Here is a 20,683-nt window from a genome sequence, read left to right on the forward strand (position 1 = left end):
AGTCTGTCTGACTGTCTCTCCCTGTTTCCAGCTTCAGAAAAAAATGAAAAAAAAAAAAAATTCTGGAGATGAAGAAGTCAATAAATGAGATTAAGAATGAACTAGTGTGGGTCAAATAAGTTTGCAAATATGATGTATATATTTGCTCGCTCATAGTTTGCATTGGGTATGGGGGACAGGCTGTAAGCAGGCAGGATCCTTATACTCTAAGGCTTAGTTTTAAGACTAAGCTTTTCCCCACACCCTTGACTGTTGCATGATGTGAGGTGGTGCACTCTTATGAGAAAAGCCATCATGCCTCAGATGAGTGGCTTTGTATCAGAGACTTCCTTGTTTGTGTACTGGCTTAAAGGCTTTAATTTCTACACTATAAAATGCAGCAGACCGGGGGCTCACTCACTCTCGGTTTCTGCATTGCAGAAGCCTCCCTGACCCCTTGCCCTCTATGGAAAAGCAGGTTTTCTGCTTTTCCTTTGGCTTCTCTTGTGGCTTGCCTGTCTTGGTGAAACACCAATAAACAGAATGGCCCATCATCCTCTGCCTCTGCCATTTCTATACGGTCTGCCAGAATTCAATGAGAACCTGCATGTGCATGGCCACGATGGTGGTGGCTGCGGCCCCTGGCCATACAACCGGCGTAGTTTGTGGCAGGATTCGAAGATCGATATGGAGCTGCCACCCTTGAGGTGTGTGGTAGAGGACTGGCTGCTGTTCTGGCTCCCCACAGCTATCCTTTTAGGGGCTGTGGGCTGTTTTTTACTCAAGGGGAAACCAAGAGTTCTGTGGAAGAGGCTGCCTGAGACCTGCAAACCGAGCAGAAGGAGCTGGAGCAAATGTGAGAGAAACAGATGCTGACCCTGGAGCTGTAGCAACCACCAGAGGAGGACGACCAGGTTCGCAAGATTCACTTGGAAATGGAGCAGACGCCGGAGAAGGAATCACAGGTTCATGAGTTGCAGATTGCCCTGAATGTTGTGGAGAGCCAGCAGCAGTGGGAGGCGGGGGCCGGGGCTTCAAGACCTATGGAGCAGAAAGTGGCGGCAGCCTGGGGCTCGAGCCCGGCAGCGGGAGCTGGTGTTTTCAGTTCCTCTTTGGGGGATGAGGAGAATCAGGCTGGAGTTGCGATCCGCAGTCTCCAGAAGGTGAGGGCCCAGCAGCAAGGAGTACTTACTATGCCCTGGTAGGTCTGCGATTTGGGAACATAGGGGTGGGCGTCATCATGCTCTCTGGAGCAGAGATGGAAATGCTGACTGCCATTGCCATGTGCTCCTCTTTGGGACAGTGTAAGACCTGCCAGGACAGCAGGGATGAGGGGAGTGGCTGAGGCCCCATGTGTGTGGACTGATTCCTGGACTATGACCAGAGTGGGCACTGGCTCCTTTGTTGGATGGACTTATGGATTTTGGACAATGTGAAATACCCTGATTGGGGGCGGGGAGGGTTTACTGGAGGCCCTCCTGCCCCGGGAAGCTTTTCAAACAACTAGAAAGAAGTCCAAGGACATTGTGCGCTTTTGGCAAAGTGCTTAGAGACTAGTGAAGTGTATCTTTGTAACTGTTGAAATTGTATGATTTGTCATGTTGTTGTAATTTTGTAATTTGTGTAATGTGCCTAATTTCCTGGTGCAGGAATACCTGTGCTTTAGATTGTAAGTGAGCAAAAGGGGTGGAATATGGGTCAAATAAGTTTGCAAATACGATGTTTGCTCGCTTATAGTTTGCATTGGGTGTGGGGAAAGGCTGTAAGCAGGCAGGGTCCTTATAGCCTAAGGCTTAGTTTTAAGACTAAACCTTTCCCACACCCTTGACTGTTGCATGATGTGGGTCAGAGGTCCCCCGCCACACTTCCGGAAGGGGCACCTCTTTCATTGGTGGTCAGTGAGAGAGCACAGGATGCATCCTGTGTGCTGTATGTGGTGGCGCCACAAAGCGCAGCGATGCGGGAGGCACGCGTCAGGGCTCCAGAAGCGCGTCATATCACTTGTTACGGCTAGCATTGACTAATATGGAACCAGACACTGACCATCTCATTAGCCAAAAGCAGGCCCATAGTTCCCATTGAAATACTGGTCAGTTTGTTGATTTAAATTTACCTGTTCTTTATTTTAAATATTGTATTTGTTCCTGTTTTGTTTTTTTACTTTAAAATAAAATATATGCAGTGTGCATAGGGATTTGTTCATAGTTTTTTTATAGTCCGGCCCTCCAACGGTCTGAGGGACAGTGAACTGGACCCTGTGTAAAAAGTTTGGGGACCCCTGATGTGGGTGGTGCACTCTTATGAGGAATCCCATTTATGCCTCAGATAAGTGGCTTTGTTTCAGAGACTTCCTTGTTCGTATACTAGCTTAAAGGCTTTAATTTCTACACTATAAAATTAGGAGACCAGGGGAGCGTGCGCTCTCTTGCTCGCGCTCCCTCTCTCGGTTCCTGAAATTAGCATTGCTGAGGGAGAAGCCAGTTTGTGCAGAGTTTGTGCAGAGAGAAGGAGATGGGGAACAGAGGTGAATAAGGCTGGTGAGGTAGAAACCTTTGAATCAGTGGCTTTGGGAGCCCTGAATGGAAAGGGAAGTGTTTTCCCACTGTGTGAATTTCTCGCCCATGGGGTGCAAGGCAGGATTAAAGCTAATGCCCCACCAGTTCTTGGCTCCGTTGTTTCATTACTGTCTGTCCAAATCAAATGAGAACCTGCACAGGCCAGGCAGCTGTGATGGCCGCGGCCACTGGCCAAACAACTAGCAATACTGATCTAAGATGACGATGGACTAGGCAGACAACCATTCCACCTGCCTCTTCCCAGACCAAACTGGAGTTGTGACTATTGATAGTTTAAGAACAATCGTCCTGAAAAACCAACTCTAGGCTATAATAAATGAAGAAGAGTCAATAACCAAGGATTCACAGAAGGAACCACATCGAGACTGGTAGAAGTGCAGAGACACGAAAAGGGCTGCCACTGCTCCCAGAAGCCAGCAGCTGTGGAGAAGTTCACCCTGAGAGGTGTGGGTCCTAAGTCCCAGGCTGGACACTCCAGCCTAGAACACATGAGCCCAGAAGTTTTGGGGACCGAAATATAAACAGTCTTTTTACAATCTGGATATCTTGGGGACTGAGGTGTTGGGCCTCACCCCCCACCTCACCTGCCTAGTTAACAAAGAGCTACACCTGATTCTCGCTTGTCCCACCCATGTTCTCCAGAAGAGGCTGGAAGCTAGTTTCTTACTGGTTTAAAGTCAGATTTGAATAGTATGGTGGGGGTTGTCTTTGAGTTGTCTTGGAAACAATTGACTTGCTAATGGACCACGTTTTTTTTTTCCTGAATAAAGACTGATGTGCTTCTGGGGCTGTGACGTTACCGCTGAGGAACAGTAGAGACTGTTCTCCATGCCATCCTCCCGAACCCATCTGTATGTATATATCTTTAAGTCTCTATCATTTATTCAATTTCATACCTATTCCCGTTCGAAGATCCTGTAATAGACTCGTCGTGGCTAGACCACGACACAGAAGAGATGCCCACACAGCATTTGGCAGTAAAAAGAGGCAAGGCTTCTGTCTGCAAGAAAGAGATGAGACATCTCGGAGATGCAAGCACCCTCTTAAAAGGGCCAATGCAGAAAATCTCGTTCACAGTCACTTACCCTGGGCTTTGGCAGAGGGAGGGCTGAAAGAAATAGAGTTGCATGAGGAAAATATGAAATTGATGGCCCGGGGAGTGACATGGTGGAGGATGGCCACCAGAATCCCTGTGCCGAATCAGTCTCTAATACTGCAGTTGCCATCCTTCTTGGGTGGAGCAGTTTCCTCCTTGTGGCATGAGCAGCCTGGGGGACAGCAACTGCCCCACCCTCGGGAATCTCTCTGATACCAACCTATGGAGATTGGACCCTTGCTGAGAAATAAGCCAGGGAACAGGGTGCTGAAAAGACTCAGAGGGTGACAGTGACTCAGTTGTCTGGCATTGAAATTAGAGCTTTCCCCCCACTTTCCTGAAAATATGACTGGTCCTTCCGCCCCATGGGAGATTCAGTAGAAACTGTCTGGACTGTAGGCAGACTACATCTCTGGGTTTCAGAGGCCACTCTACTGGACTCCTAGTGGCTCCATTCTACTGAGGTTTGTGAAAAAATTCAGTACAATCACCTGGGGCCTGGGGTCAGAGTCACACCTACCACCATTCCTGATGCCTAAACATGGCTCCAGCCATGTTTCAGGGGCCAAACCTAACAAGCAACCAGAAGGCAGAGGCAGCAGGGGGCAGTTCTCAGGGAACTCTGTTGAGTCTTTTGCTGACTTGCCTCCAGGGCCGGGGCTGGCAAAAGCCAGCATAGGGGTGTAGCTCGGTCCTTCCATGTGCAACTAAGCACAGCAGAGGCAGCCACAAACCATGGATTGCTTACAAGGTTGCTGACGGCCAGTCACAGTCAGTGTCTTACACTGGTCTGCACCAGGTTGCCTCCTAAGAGGCCTAGAACCAACACATACTACAGACAACATTGGAGAAAAGACCCAACGAGCATTACTAGCAGCATACCAAAGGACAGCTCGGCAAGCACCAAACTCAGGGAGGTCAATTCCACTCTCTGTGGTCAACACCTGCACAGCAGCACACACCCAGTGGACAAAGTAGAGACTCACAGCCTGCCCAAGTCCCAGATTCCTTGTCCCACTGGATAATTTCCACAGGCAGAAGGGAGAGGCTGAGAGCTCAGACATCCAAAGTGTGAGTTCTTCGGAGCATATTGGAGAGACTGGTCAAGGGACTTAACACCTTCAGGAGAAAGGGTCCCAATCAGCCCAGTGGAAGACTCTCTCCATCTTCCTCCCTGAGACCAGGGGATCCTCAGCTGAAACAACTTCTGCAGAGGAGTCAATCGGCCCCATCCAGCATGAACCTGCTGCCCACCTCTTTGGGGAGAAATAGAACTGAGTGTCCAGCAGTAGCTGAGGGATTTGTCTTTCATTTATTTGTCTCAAGAAAATTTTTTATTTATTCCTTGATTTCTTGCCACTCCTGGCCTGAAGTGTTTTAATTGAGAAGTCTGATGTCAACCTTATGGGGCTCCCTTGTAGGTAATTAATTGCTTTTCTCTTGCTTTTAGGATTCTTTGTCTCTCGTATTTGGCACTTTAATTATGATGTTTCTTGGTGTGGGCCTCTGGGTTCATCTTTAATGGGACTTCTATGCTTCTTGAACTTATGTGACTTTTTGCTTCATCAGGTTAGGGAATTTTTCAGCTATGAATTTTTCAAACGAGTTCTGTATCCCTTGATCCTTCACTTCTCCTTCAGGTAACTTCTATGCTGCAGATGTTGTTTTGCTTCATGTTGTCACAAAGGTGTCAAGAGTTTCTTCAGCCTTCTTGAGTGTTTCTTTTTGATGCTCTGCTTTTGCATTTATGTTTATCTTGTCCTCTAAATTGCTGATTCAGTCATCTTCCGCTTCACCCAACCTGCTGTTGATTCCTTCAAGTGCATTCTTCATTTCAGAATTTTCATTTTACTATCTCTTAAGTTTTCATTATGATTTTCCTGCTGGATTCCTCCTTTGGGCTTGCTGCTTGTGTGGCTAGTTGAGTCTAGCTTCGGTGTGGTCAATCACCACAGATTGTGTTGGTTTTGGGTCATCTTGGGTGGAATTCGGATATAGGTTGATGACAGATGTTTGTTTTTAGCCCACCATGGACTACCTGTCTGTACCTACCACTGTCTTCACTTTCTGTGCCTGTGTGTGTGTGGAAGGGGCCAACCTGTGTATAAGCATCAGCTTGCTTAGAGCTCACAGCAGCTCCATAAAAGGGCTCTGGTTCCTTAAGATTTGCCTCCACTTTTCAGGCACTTCACCTCCTCTTGCAGCTGCCTGGTCTTCTCCCAGAGTCTTCTATTGGAAGACTGGAGTGTGGGCTCACACTAGCCTCACCTCATCAACCCCTCCACAGGTTGCAAGCTTGTTGGGTTAGATAGCTGAGTTCAGGAAGACAACATTAGCGGACCCCCTAGTTTGGGGTCTCTTCATCAGGGGCTCAATACGGGGGAAGTGGCCCCTACTACAGAGCCTAATCTATGGGCCACAGCAAAAGCAGTCCTGAGACGGAAGTTAATAGCATTACACGCATACCTTAGAAACAAGAAAATTCTTGAATAAACAATCTAACCTAGCACATAAAACAACTAGAAAAAGAACATCAAACAAAGACCAGAGGAAGTAGAAGGAAGGAAATAATAAAAATCAAAGGTTAAAAAAATTACAAAAGAGCAATGAAACCAAGAGCTGTTTCTTTTCAAAGGTAAACATGATTAACGAATCTTTAACCAGACTCATCAAGGAAAAAAAAGAGAGGACCCAAATAAAATCAGAAATGAAAGAGAAGCAAGAACGGACATCACAGAAATACAAAGGATTGTCAGAAAATACTGTGAAGAACTATATGCCAAAAAATTGGACAACCTGGGGGATATGAACAAATTCCTAAAAATACAAATTTCAAGACGATTTGGAATTTTATCAAACATTGAAATTAGAAACTAACTCCTATCCTTCTCCAACTATTTCAAAAAATTCAAGAGGAAGGAAGACTTCCAAACTCATTTTACAAGGCATGCAATATCCTAATTCCAAAACCAGGTAAAGACACTACAAAGAAAGAACACTATAGGCTAATATTTCTGCTGAACACAGATGCCAAAATTCTCACAAGATATTAGCAAACTGGACCCAGCAATCCATTTAAAAGATCATACATCGTGATTAAAAGGGATTTATTCTGGGGAGGCAAGGCTAGTATAATATTTGCAAATCAATAAACGTGATTCCTCACATAAACAAAATGAAGGAGCCCTGGCTGATAGCTCAGTGAATAGAGCACTGGCCTGGCATATAGATCTTCCAGGTATGATTTCTGGTCAGGGAACAGAGGAGAATTGACCATCTGCCTGTCTCCTCCTTTCCCTCCCCCTTCTGCAGTCAGTGGATCAACTGGTTTGAGTGTGGTCCGGGGCGCTGAGGATGGCTCGGTTGGTCTGAGCACGTTAGTCTCAGGCGTTATAAATAGCTAGGGACTGGAGCATTGGCCCCAGACAGGACTGCCAGGTGGATCCCAGTTAGGACACATGTGGAAGTCTATCTCTCTCCTCTCCTCTCACTTAAAAAGGATAAAAAAAATTACATCAATAGGTACAAAAGAGGCATTTGATCAAATCCAACCCCCATTGCCTCATCCATGGTGGTGCAGTGAATAGAATATTGAACTGGGACACTGAGGTTCCAGGTTTGAAAAACAGAGGTATATGGGCTTAAGTGTGGGCTTATCTGGCTTGAGGGCAGGTTCACCATCTTGAGCATGGGATTATCAAAATGATTTAATGATTTTATAGTTGCAGGCTTGAGGCAAAGATCACTGGCTTGATCAAGGGGTCACTAGCTCAGCTGGAGCTGCCCCATCAGGCATGTATGAGAAGCAATCAGTTAAAAACTCAAGAGGCCTGACCTGCGATGGCACAGTGGATAAAGCGTCAACCTGGAATGCTGAGGTTGCCAGTTCAAAACCCTGCACTTGCCTGGTCAAGGCACATATGGGAGTTGATGCTTCCAGCTCCTCCCCCCTTTCTCTCTCTCCTCTCTAAAATGAATAAATTTTTTTAAAAATTAATAAAAAAAAACAACTAAAGAGATGCAACTGAGTTGATGCTTCTCCTCTCTCTCCCTTCCCTCTCTCTTTCTTGCTAAAAAGAGAGAAAAAGAAAAATAATCCAGCACCCATTTATGATCAAAACTCTCAGCTACGTGGAGATAGAGGGAACATACCTCAACATAATAAAGGCCTATAACCAACATCATATTTGATGAGCAAAAATTAAATGCAATCCCCTTAACATCAGGGATAAGACCAGGGTGTTGCACTTCACCACTCGTTTTCAACAAAGTACTGAAGTCCTAGCCACAGCAATCAGACAAGAAGAAATAAAAGGCATTCAAATAGGAAAGGAAAAAAAGAAGTAAAACTGTCATTTGTTGACAACATGATACTGTACTGTACACAGAAAACCCTCAAGTCTCTGCCAAACTAGTGGACCTGATAAATGAATTCACCAAAGTGGCATGATATACAATTAATATTCAGAAACCAGTGGCACTTTTATATACCAGTAACGACATGATACTGTACTGTACACAGAAAACCCTAAAGTCTGTGCCAAACTAGTGGACCTGATAAAATTCACCAAAGTGACATGATATACAATTAATATTCAGAAACCAGTGGAATTTTTATATACCAAAAACAAACTGTCAGAGAGGAAAATTAAGAAAACTCCCATTTAGCCCTGGCCGGTTGGCTCAGTGGTAGAGCGTCGGCCTGGCGTGCAGAGGTCCCGGGTTCAATTCCCAGCCAGGGCACACAGGAGAAGTGCCCATCTGCTTCTCCACCCCTCCCCCTCTCCTTCCTCTCTGTCTCTCTCTTCCCCTCCCACAGCTGAGGCTCCATTGGAGCAAAAGATGGCCTGGGCGCTGGGGATGGCTCTGTGGCCTCTGCCCCAGGCGCTAAAGTGGCTCTGGTCGCAACAGAGCGACGCCCCGAGGGGCAGAGCTTCGCCCCCTGGTGGGCGTGCCGGGTGGATCCCGGTTGGGCGCATGCGGGAGTCTGTCTGACTGTCTCTCCCCGTGTCTAGCTTCAGAAAAATAAAAATAAATAAATAAAAAAAATAAAACTCCCATTTACTATTGGAACAACAAAAAATAAAGGTAAAAGACATACTTGGAAAATTATGACATTGAAAAAAGAAATTTTTTTTTTATTTTTATTTATTTATTTTTAGATTTTATTTATTAATTTTAGAGAGAGGAGTCAGAGAGAGAAAGAGAGAGAGAGAGAGAAGGGAGGGAGGAGCAGAAAGCATCAACTCCCATATGTGCCTTGACCAGGGAAGCCCGGGGCTTTGAACCAGCAACCTCAGTGTTCCAAGTTGATGCTTTTACCCATTGAGCCACCACAGGTCAGGCTGAAAAAAGAAATTGAGGAAGATACAAAAAAGAGGAAGCCTATACCATGTTCAAGTATAGGAAGAATTAATATCCTGATATCAAGCTATACTAGAAGGGCATTGTAATCAAAACAGCTTAGTACTGGCATAAGAACAGGCATACAAGCCTGACATGTGGTGCAGTGGATAAAATGTCAACCTGGAACACTAAGCATGGGTTTGAAACCCCAGGCTGTGGGAGTTGATGCTTCCTGCTCCTCTCCTCTCCTCTTTCTCTCTCTCTCTCTCTCCCTCTCCCTTCTCTAACCCTTTGAATAGTGAGATTTTTCATGCTTGCTGACTCCGGGGATTTGTTTTTTTTGTTGTTTTTTTTAAATAAAATTAGTTACAGTTACAGTTTTATTAAAGTCGTGTTTGTTTGATAAACAATTTATAGAAACAAGAACATACATTTGCCTTTTTATAATGTTGCCTTACACATTTTTTAAATAAAAATTTTTGTTATCTGAATGATCAGCAGGCTTGAGGATGTACAGAAACGTTCATACTACTCAAAAGGCTAAAATGAATAAGTAATATCATAAAATAAAAAAAAGAACAGGCATACAGATCAATGAAATAGATGAGAGAATCCAGAAATAAACCCACACCTTTTTGGTCAATTAATATTTGACAAATTTGACAAATATTTAGGCAAGAGTATGCAATGAAGTTAAAACAGTCTCTTCAATAAATGGTACTCGGAAAAACAGGACAGGTACGTACAAAAAAAATCAAACTAAACCATCAATTTACACCATTCACAAAAACAAACTAAAAATGTATACAAGACTTAAGTGTAAACTGAGAAACCATAAAAATCTTACAAGAAAAAATAGGCAGTAGACTCACAGAAATCTCTCAATTTTTTTGCCAATATATCTTTTTGCCAATATATCTTGGGCAAGGGAAATAAAGGACAAAATAAACAAACGGGACAGTTTCAAACTAAAAAAAGCTTTTGCACAGCAAGACACCATTAACAAAATAAAAAGACAACCCACTCTACAGAGAATATATTCACTGACATGTCTGATAAGAGGTTAATAACTAAAATCTATAAAAACTTTATAAATTCAGCCCTGGCCTATTGGCTCAGTGGTAGAGTGTTGGCCCAGCATGTGGATGTCCTGGGTTCGAGTTCTGGTCAGGGTACACAGGAGAAGCAGCAACCCTTCTCTACTCCTCCCTTTCTCCTCTCTCTCTTTCTCTCTGCCCTCTCCTGCAGCCATGGCTGAATTGGTTCAAGCAAGTTGGTCCTGGGTGCTGAGGATGGCTCCGTGGATACTGTGGAGGCCTCAGGTACTAATATTAGCCCTGTTACCAAGCAACATCCCTAGATGGAAAGAGCATTGCCCTGTAGAGGGCTTGCTGGGTGGATTCCAGTGGGGCACATGCTGAAGTCTGTCTCTTTGTCACCCCTCCTTTCACTTAAAAAAGAAAAAAAAATGTATAAACTCAACACCAGGAAGACAAACAATCCAATTAAAAAATTGGTAAAGCCGGCCCTGGTGGTTGGCTTAGCAGTGAAGCGTCGGCCCGGTTTATGGAAGTCCCAGGTTCAATTCCATGTCAGGATACACAGGAGAAGCGCCCTTCTGCTTCTCTACCCTTCCCCCTCTCCTTTCTCTCTAACTCTCTCTTCCCCTCCTGCAGCCTAAGGCTCCATTGGAGCAGAGTTGGCCTGGGCACTGAGGATGGCTCCATGGCCTCCGCCTCAGGCGCTAGAATGGCTCCCATTGCAGCAGAGCAGTGCCCCACTGGGCCTGAGGATCGCCCCCTGGTGGGCATGCCGGGTGGATCCCAGGCGGGCCCAAGCGAGAGTCTATCTGTCTGCCTCCCCCCTTCTCACTTTGGAAAAAAAAACATAGAGGGTTAAAGGCTTGGCCTGACCTGTGGTGGTGCAGTGGATAAAAGTGTTGACCTGGAATGCTGAGGTCACCAGTTCAAAACCCTGGGCTTGCCTGCTCAAGGCACATATGGGAGTTGATGCTTCCTGCTCCTCCCTCCGTCTCTTTCTCTCTCTCTCTCTCTCTTTTTCTAAAATAAATTTTTAAAAAATGGGTAAAGGACCTGAATAGACACTTCTCCAAAGAGAACAAATAAATAACCAACAGGCATATGAAAAAATGTTCAGTGTTACTCATCAGAGAAATGCAAATTAAAACTTCAATGAGGTATCACCTCACACCTGCCAGACGGCTCTTATTAACAAATCAACAAACAAGTGACTGACCAGGCAGTGACGCAATGGATAGAGCGTCGGACTAGGATACAGAAGACCCAGGTTTGAAACCCTGAGGTCACCAGCTTCACCACGGGCTCATCTGGTTTGAGAAAGGCTCACCAGCTTGAGCCTACGGCTGCTGGCTTGAGCAAGGGGTCACTCAGTCTGCTGCAGCCCCCGGGTCAAGGCACATATAAGAAAGCAGTCAATGAACAGCTAAGGTGCCGCAACAAAGAATTGATGCTTCTCATCTCTCTCACTTCCTGTCTGTCTGTCTGTCCCCCTCTCTGTCTCTGTCACAAAAAATAAATAAATAAATAAATAAATAAATTCTTTTTGGTACACTGTGGTTGCTGGTTCAAAACTCTGGGCTTGCCTGGTCAAGGCACACATGGGAGTTGATGCTTCCTGCTCCTTCCCCCTTCTCTCTCTCTTTCTCCTCTCTAAAATTATAAATAAAATATGAAATTTAAAAAATTCTTTTAATTGTAAAATATTAAACAAACCAGCAAGCACAGCCAATAGAGCTGACCCAATGTAGGAAATAATCAGTGATACTGAGGATAGAAACCTAGAGATGATGCAAAGGAAAGAAGAGACTCAAGAATTAAAAAAGAAAAAACAAACAAACATAGAACACACAAAAGAGCTCTAGGAGAATCATCGGACTCCATCAGAAAGAGCATCACAAGAATAATAGAGGCCCTGGCTGGTTGGCTCAGTGGTAGAGCACTGGCCTGGCGTGTGGAAGTCCCTGTTTCCATTCCTGGTCAGGGCACACAGGAGAGGCAACCATCCACTTCACCACTCTCCCTTCACTTTCTCCCCCAACCCCACAGCCATGGCTCAAATGGTTTCCCAGGCACTGAGGATGGCTCCATGGCTTCGCCTCAGGTGCTAAAATAGCTCAGTTGTGGAGCAGCAGTCCCAGATGGGCAAAGCATTGCCTGGTAGGGGGTTTGCTGGGTGGATCCCAGGGCACATGCAGGAGTCTGTTTCTCTGCCTCCCCACCTCTCACTAAGTAAATAAGTAAATAAATAAATAAATAAGAATAAAACGCATACCAGAAAAGGAAAATAGGGAGAAGAAAATGGAGAACCTATTCAAATAAATAATGGATGAAAACTTCCCAAATCTATGGAAAGAGCTAGATCCTCAAATCCATGAAGGATACAGAACACCTAGTTACCTCAATACAAAGAGGCCTTAACCAAGGCACACTGTATTAAAACTATCAAAAATGACCGACATAAAAAGAATCCTCAAGGCAGCCAGGGAAAAGAAGAAATATATAAAGGGAAGCCTATTAGGTTATCATCAGACTTCACAGTAGAAACTCTGCAAGCCAGAAGAGAGTGTAACTAAGCATTCAAAGTACTAAAAGAGAGGAATTACTAGCTAATAATATTATATCCAACAAAGTCATCCTTTAAATATGAAGAAAAGATTTTTCCAGACATACAGAAGGGAATTTATCACCAAAAAATTCCTCACTGCAGGAAATACTCAGGGGATTATTCTACCTGAAACAAAGAACAAAACTAGTTTTATGTAAGATCGTCGACAAACTTACAAAAGAAACAAGGATAATCTGGGACAACAAAAACATAAAGGGGGAGGAGGTAAAGTTCTTAATTAGCAAAGGATGGAGTATTCATAAGACAAAGGACTACTGTATATATGAAACTTTTTCTCAATAACCTCATGGTACCCACCCACCAAAAAAACAAACAAACAAAAAACATGAGATACATAGCTTGAAAAGAGAGAAAACAGGGAAGTAGTATGGAATACCACCAAACAAAAGCAACAGGCAGAAACACAAAGGAAAAGAACCAAAGGAGTGCCTGGCCAGGCAGTGACACAGTGATTGGAGCGTCGGACTGGGATGCGGAGGACTCAGGTTTGACACTGCAAGGTAACTAACTAGCTTGAGAGCGGACTCATCTGGTTTGAGCAAAGTTCACCAGCTTGGACCCAAGGTCACTGGCTTGAGCAAGGGGTTACTCTGTCTGCTGAAGGCCCGTGGTCAAGTCACATGTGAGAAAGTAATCAATGAACAACTAAGGTGTCGCAAGGAAAAACTGATGATTGATGCTTCTTATCTCTCTCGTTCCTGTCTGTCTGTCCCTATCTATCGCTCTGTCTCTGTAAAAAAAAAAAAAAAACCAAAGGAGTCACACAGCTACCAGAAAATAAATGTCTATACAAAATCCTCACACATCACTGGGGAACAAAATTTTTGTTGCATCCACAAAAACACTTGTTCTTACCTAATTCAAGTGTGCTGATCTCAAATCTGAAATTAGTCTTTCTCATAAGCTACAGGTTTTTTGCAATTCAAGATTTTAGGTTTTCATCTTATTGTAAAATTTTCAACATTTAGTTTAACATAATGAAGTAGAATGTCTTCTTGGGCATCATCTTTGTGAAAATAAAATAATTTATATAATGCAGTAAATACACTAATATACTAAAAGATTGGATTGAATCAGAATTTGTCTACAATTTCAAAATAGAACATATTAAAACACTTATTTTAATCATAAAATTTGCACATAACTTATTTAAATTCTATTCAGGCAAAAATTTGCATTTGTAGCTCTTGCATTTGTGTACTTGTAGAGGATAATCTGTTTTATGCTCCAGCAGTAGTCTGCTCATCACTAACAGCTCCAAGATTTTCGGGAAATTTATCAAGATGACTGTTCAGGAAGTGAATCTTAACGCTCATGTTATATCCAATGTCGCGGAAAGCCAACAGCATCCTTTGAACCAGAAGTTCATAGTTTTCTGCTTTTTTGTTGCCAAGAAAGTTCTTTTTAACTGCCACAAAAGACTGTCATGCTGCTTTCTCCTTCTTATTCATCTTCCTGGCAAATTCTTCGTCACCTATGAGGGTTCAAATTTGAGGTCCATCAAATACACCTGCTTTTATCTTCTTGAAAGACAAGGCAGGAAAAGCAGAAATAATATGTTGAAAGCATTCACTTTCTCTATTCAAAGCCTGAACAAACTGCTCCATTAAGCCAAGTTTGATATGAAGTGAGGGAAAAATGATCCTATCTCAATTAACTACAGGTTCATTCACAATATTTTGCATCCCTACTTCCAGAGCTTCACGTTTCGGCCACTTTTTCTGTGTCTAGTGTTTGTCCCAAGCTCGGCTGTCCCACAAACACAGAAAGCAAGGATACTTCATGAAACCTCTCTGTTTTCCTAGCAGGAAATTTACTATTTTAAGATCCACACAAATGATCCAGTTATGCTCCTCATACTTCAGAAAGTCGAGGACAATTTTTATGTCATTCTTACTAAGTCATTCAATTCGGGTTGGCTAAACTGCTAAGGGGTTAATGACTGCTTGGCATCAGAAGAAGACCCTTCAGATTCTACAACCATTTCCTCATGTATCTTATCAAAATACACTTCATCACCATGTTCACATTCTTCATCCTTAGAAGAAATAAAACCATTGAAAACTGGAACCAGGAGTGTCTCAGAGTGTGGGATAGGTTGTATTGCTGAAGGAATATTAGGATATGCGATCATATACCGTTTTTTCTTGCCGATGCCCTTTGTATGGATCAGACAAAAATAACAGTCACTGCTATGGTCCTTAGGTTCAGGCCAAACCATGAGAATACCAAAAGGCATTCCTTTGCGTTTTCCTTTTGTCCAGTCATGAAGCATTTCCTCACAATTATGACACACAATATGAGGAGCCCAATTCTTGTCTTGATCGCCAAGGGGAACTTGAAAATAGGCAATATATGCACGTGTCACAAATGATGAAATATTGCGCCTTTGATGTTGAAGTGTGTAACAACCACATATATAACAGAAGGTGTCAGGACTTTTCTTACATTTACGCCTACTCGAAGAAGCCATTATTCAATCTTAAAATAAAAGGGTGTTCTTATCAGATAATTTTTTTACATTTAAAAACAACTACAATTATGTAAAAGTGATGTTTGTAAAACATTAATTGCCTTGTGATTATGTTCAATCCAAGAGTCATTGCCCTTTAACTCCAATTGAAAAACCAATGCATGTCATTAACTGTAACAAAAAGAAATTAAAATTGCATAAAAACTAGAGCATGCACCAAAAAATGGATTTCAGATTTGGAATCAGCGATGCAGAAATATATAGAAACAGTTCTAAAACCTCATGCAACAGAAAATGAAAATAAAATGTTCCCCAGTGTAATTACTCTAAATGTAAATGACTAAACTCACCCGTAAGGAAGCGAAAAGAAGTAGATGGAATCAAAAAACAAAACCCAACCATATCTAAGCTGCAAAAAGACAAAGTTAGATTCAAAGTGAAAGGGTAGAAAATGATTCTCCAATCAAATAACATCCAAAGAAAAGGTGTGGCCATACTTATATCAGACAAACCGGATTTTCAGACAACAAAAGCAACGAGAGAGAGAGAGAGAGAGAGAGAGAAAGAGAGAGAGAGGACTTTAATATATGTGCACCGAGTCACGGAGCACTGAATATAAAACAACTAACAACAGAACTAAAAAGAGAAACAGACAAAAACGTAATCATAGTCAGGGACCTTAATATTCCATTAACAGCTCTAGATAGAGCATCCATACAGAAAATCAATAAAGAAGTATCAGCCTTATGTGACACACATTAGACCAAGTGGACATAATTGACATTTACAGATGCCTTCATTCCAGAACATCAGATTATACATTCTTCTTCAGTGCACAAGGATAGACCACATGTTGTTCAGAAAAATAGCCTCAATAAATTCAAGAGTTGAAATTATACCATGTTCTCTGACCATAATGCTCTGAAATTAGAATTCAACTGCAAAAGAGAAGAGACCCACAGAAATGTGGAAATTAACATACTTCTAAAAAATAAGTGGGTCAAAGAAGAAATAAAGCAGAGATCAAAAGATACATAGAGAGAAATGAGAATGACAACACGATATATCAAAACTTCTGGGATGCAGCAAAAGAAGTAATAAAAGGAAAGTTTTTTATCATTACAAGTCTATCTCAAGAAACAAAAGAAATCCTAAGTAAACAACCTAACATTACATTTTAACAAACTAGAAAAAAAACTAAGGCAACCCAAAGTCAGGAAAGAAAGGAAATAGTAAAAATTCCAGCAAAACCAAATGAAATAGAGAACAAAAAAACTAAGAACTTTATGATTTCACTCATATGTGGGATATAAAAATGAGACTCAGCCACAGATAATAGTGTGGTGGTAATGGGGGCCACATATACAGTAACAGAAGATGGTTTGACTTTTGGTGATGGGCACACAACACAATATACAGATCATGTACCATGGAGATATACACCTGAGAGACAGGAAGAGAGAGAGAGAGAGAGAGAGAGAGAGAGAGAGAGAGAGAGAAGCATCAACTTGTTGTTTTGCTTAGTTGCTCCATTTAGTTGTGTCCTCACTGATTGCTTCTGGTACATGCCCTGGCTGGGGGTCAAACCCGCAATCTCTGGCACTCCTGGCTGATGCTTTATCCACTGAGCAACTCTGCCAGGGCTTCAGGTGGTCCTTAATGATGGATGGTCTGTAGTTTATATAGTTATAATTCTGATATAGCTGTGGAAAAGGGGAGTATAGCATCAATCTTATCACCATCTTGTCTGGAATAGTGGTTTGATCTCTTCTCAATGAAAAAGTTCACCTTCTGTGTCTTTCCTAACTTTACAGTTTCAATTCAAGTGTATTCAACCAATTAAGCAACTAAGAATTACAAATGAGTTTACCAACAGTCACAGCATAAAATGCATAAGGGTCCTCTATAAGCCTAGTTCAGAGTGCCTAGAGTACACAAATCCCTTCACCATCTCCACCAACATCACGTACCATTAACACTCCATCTATCTGATGATAAATTCTCCTAAAATAGGGTCTTCTTGATATAAAGTTCTTGAAGTTCAGTTTTAAAAGGTTTAATACTGTATTCAACAGGCCAACTCAAACTTATTTTTCAAACAATTGGTAGGACTCCTCCAGACACCGTCATCTTAGTAAATAACACCTGTATGTGCACAGTTGATCAAACCAGAAACTCTCTATCACCCTCCATATCCAATCCCTCATGAAATTCTATATTCTCCAAAATAAATCTCATCCCCTGCTTTCCATAACCACTGCCCTTTCAGTTGTGCATATTATCCCTCTGCTGGATTACTGCAGTAGCATCCTTAATTGAAAATGTCCACTCCCATCTTTTCACATTGTCCGTATAGCAATAAGCCAGAGTGATGTGTTAAAAATGTACATCTGATCATGTTACTCCCTGCTTAAAAGCGTTCACTGGTTCCCAACACACTTAAAATGAAATCCAAAGTCCCTTATAGCTCCCTGCATGGTCTGATTCAAGGCTTCTTCCCAACCTCATTTTAGTCATTGTGCCCCTTAATCACCACACTCTAGCCACACTGGCCTCATTTTTGTTCCTCCAATCTGATAAAACTCTTTCCTATATCATGACCTCCAGGTATCTTTCTCTCCCTCCAGGATACCTGTTCACTTCCACTCATTCTTCACCTAACTCCTATTCATCTCTTACTTCATATCAGCATCAAGATTCTACATTTGTTTGCTTCATCTGGGACATCACTGATACCCAGTAAATAGTCACTTCTATTTTCTATTATCCAGCAAAACAAACAAAACCCAAGGGTGTATGGGTTACACAAAATAACACAATTATATATTTAAACCAATTAACTAAAGAGCACCCAAAAGTTATTTTTAAAATATCTAAATTTTTTAAATCTGAATGTTTTGTCCTGGCTGCCATAGCTCTGTTGGTTAGAGCATTGTCCCAAAGCACAGAGTTTGCCTGTGGGTTGGAACCCCGGTCAAGACACATACCGAAACAGATTGATATATGTTCCTGTTTCTTTCTCTCTTCCTCTCCCTCTAAAATTAATAAAATAAACATTTAAAAATAAGTAAATAAAATCTGAATGTTTTCAAAATCCATTTGCAAAAGTGTTAAGAACTTTCAAGGAAAGGAAAAAAAACCAAAATGACACAGAAAAGCCCATGTGAAAAATATATTAAAACACATGGCCCACTACAAGCCAAAAGGAAAATATTACCATCAAAAAAGATTTTTAAATTAATCAAGAACAAAACATTGTTACAAGTGATTAGTTTTAGGAGAAGATAACTAAAAACTCTTATAATCATTTTTCTCTGCCCCATCTTTTGCTTTAAGAAAAGATGGGGAGGAAGCTAAATCAAAGTTTTAACTGCAAGGAGTCAATAACTGGAAAATACCTATTAGAGTCACTTCTAAGTAATAATAATAAAAAGCTCTCGTGGCAGGTTACTCAATTTATTACAGCATGTTTCGGTTAAATTCCATTTAAAGGGAAAGAATAGGGGACCAGAGGAGGAAAGATGGAAAAGGACTACTACTTGCTTCCTTTACATGTCTGGAAAAGACGTCTCCCCCACTCCCGAATGTCCGCCACTGAACAATGCCTGATGGATTCTCTAGCAAAAATTCCACGCAATCAATTTGACAAGCCAAGTCTCCACCACGCTCTTATCATGCCCATTTCACCATCAACCCTTAACTCTCAACTCTGCCCCTAATCCCTTCTTGCCTCCAAAACTCATGTTGGTTTAATCGCTTCCCTCCAACGATTCCTCAGAAGAAACCGCTTCCAAGAAAAGCAAATGGCAAACAGCAGCTGGAGCTTGGGGAGGGGGTGGACTGGATGCCGGGACTCACCTGGGGCTGCACGGTGCTCGAAAGGGAAAACATCTCCTTCGGGCCCTCAGCGACCACACCCGCCTGCTGATAGTGCCCTTCCGTCCACCGCCAGGCAGGGTGGCGCTGAGCCCCTTTTTTCTCCTTCTTTCCCTCCCTCCCCTTACCCGCACTCTAACTAGAAATGGAAAATGGCCTCCCGTGCTTACAGCCGATGCAACCACAATGTGCCCCGGAAAGCAAAGCCGGAACGCAACAGTACTTCCGGGGCAGGGGAGCGCCGCCAACCCCAGCGTAGGTTAGCGCTCTGCCTCTCCCGATGCGGTCCTCCTGGGCTGTTGGCCCCCAAGTGGTCGATTTCACATTGACTATTACACTTGCCGGCCCCCAAAGCCCTCTGGCTGGATTATTCTTTTTCTTTGGGACCGGCGTCCTTCCTGTTAAACTTTTCCAGTTTCCTCATCAAACCTTCCAATGCAATGTACTCTGTTCCCCCGGAACAGAAAGAGCTGTAAGGTCTTTTGTTACCAGTTAGTGTTCTTTTGTTTTTGTTTTTATAAATTAGTGTTCTCTATCTACCTCACAACAAGTAGAAAAGTCTTCCTCTTGTTCCTAATCTGTTTCAGTTAGGCCAATTGCATCCTGTTAAAACGTCAGATTACAGCCCTGGCCGGAGAGCTCGATTGATTAGAGCGTCCTCTCGTGGTCCCTGGTTCATCCCCGGTCAGGACACATACAGGAACAGATCTCTCCCTCCCTCTCTTTCTCTAACATAAATTTAAAAATTTTTTAATGTCCGATTACAGGGTCACCACCCGCTTCCAGCTCTTCCAGTTTTCCCGCATCTACGACTTCACTAGTCACCATTTTCCTGAACAAAGCCAACCAGTTTACATGGGGGGGGGGGGGGGGGGAGGGAATGCTCGCGAAGGAGTTTTAAAAAAAAGAAAACTGGAGGAAATTTGGATCCCAATAGCCTCCTTTGAAGGTCAAGAGAAAACTCCTCAAATCCCGTAATCCAAATTCAGGTCCACGAGGACCCTTTTCTTGTTTGTGGCACCGCCTACCCACCCCCTCACAACAAATAAACTGGGCAGTGGTTACTGCTATCAAAGTGTGGGTGGTTGGTTGGAGAAGTTCCCAGCGTCCCCGCCCTCACACCCATTGGGTCCTCCAGTGCCTACGAAGGCGAAGTGAGTGACAGGGACGCGGCTGCGCTGGGCTGGGCTCCTCGAGCGCTGCGACGTGGTGACGTCACGACCCGCGGGCGGCGTAGGTGGAGCCTCACTTTGAACCCAGTTGGCGGGAGCTGTGGCTGGGCAAGCGGCGTCGGCGGCAGCTGCGGGCGTCGTTGGGGACTGGCCTGCGATGGAGCCCACCGCTGGGAACCAGGAGAGTGAGAGAGGCGCGGCTGCAGGGAAGTGCGTGAACAGGATCTCCGTGCCAAGACCTCCCTCCATTGAGGAATTCACCATAGTGAAGCCCATTAGCCGTGGCGCCTTCGGGAAGGTGTATCTGGGACAGAAAGGCGGCAAGTTGTATGCGGTGAAGGTAAGAAGTTAAGAACTAAAGCAAGAGAAAAAGTCCGACCCTTCGGCCCTGCTTCCTGCCTCCTTAGTTGGGCAGGCTCCAGGCCGCTGCCGCAACGAGGCTGGGTGGCCTTGCTGACGCTTGCACAGCCCTGCGACCTGACCTCACGTGGGCGTAGGC

At 43.3% G+C, this 20,683-nt stretch overlaps 2 protein-coding genes across 6 annotated transcripts in view; one reads left to right on the plus strand and one right to left on the minus strand.

Annotated features, from left to right (window-relative positions):
* The window catches only part of YME1L1 (YME1 like 1 ATPase), an 86,012-nt gene extending 66,852 nt beyond the window's left edge, over positions 1-19,160 (minus strand). The window contains exon 1 of one of the 2 annotated variants that reach the window (XM_066384868.1): positions 18,995-19,160. In XM_066384868.1, coding sequence (XP_066240965.1) covers positions 18,995-19,027 — 33 coding nt within the window. In that variant the 5' untranslated portion in view covers positions 19,028-19,160. The remainder of the gene's footprint in view (positions 1-18,994) is intronic. The other variant, XM_066384867.1, reaches the window with a different exon arrangement.
* A 1,088-nt stretch (positions 19,161-20,248) lies between these two features.
* Positions 20,249-20,683, plus strand: part of MASTL (microtubule associated serine/threonine kinase like) — a 37,095-nt gene continuing 36,660 nt past the window's right edge. For all 4 annotated transcript variants that reach the window (XM_066387558.1, XM_066387561.1, XM_066387559.1 and 1 more), the window contains exon 1: positions 20,249-20,524. In XM_066387558.1, the coding sequence (XP_066243655.1) occupies positions 20,342-20,524 (183 nt within the window). In that variant the 5' untranslated portion in view covers positions 20,249-20,341. The remainder of the gene's footprint in view (positions 20,525-20,683) is intronic.

This window comes from Saccopteryx leptura, chromosome 5 (assembly GCF_036850995.1).
Source record: "Saccopteryx leptura isolate mSacLep1 chromosome 5, mSacLep1_pri_phased_curated, whole genome shotgun sequence".
Classification (NCBI taxonomy): domain Eukaryota; kingdom Metazoa; phylum Chordata; class Mammalia; order Chiroptera; family Emballonuridae; genus Saccopteryx; species Saccopteryx leptura.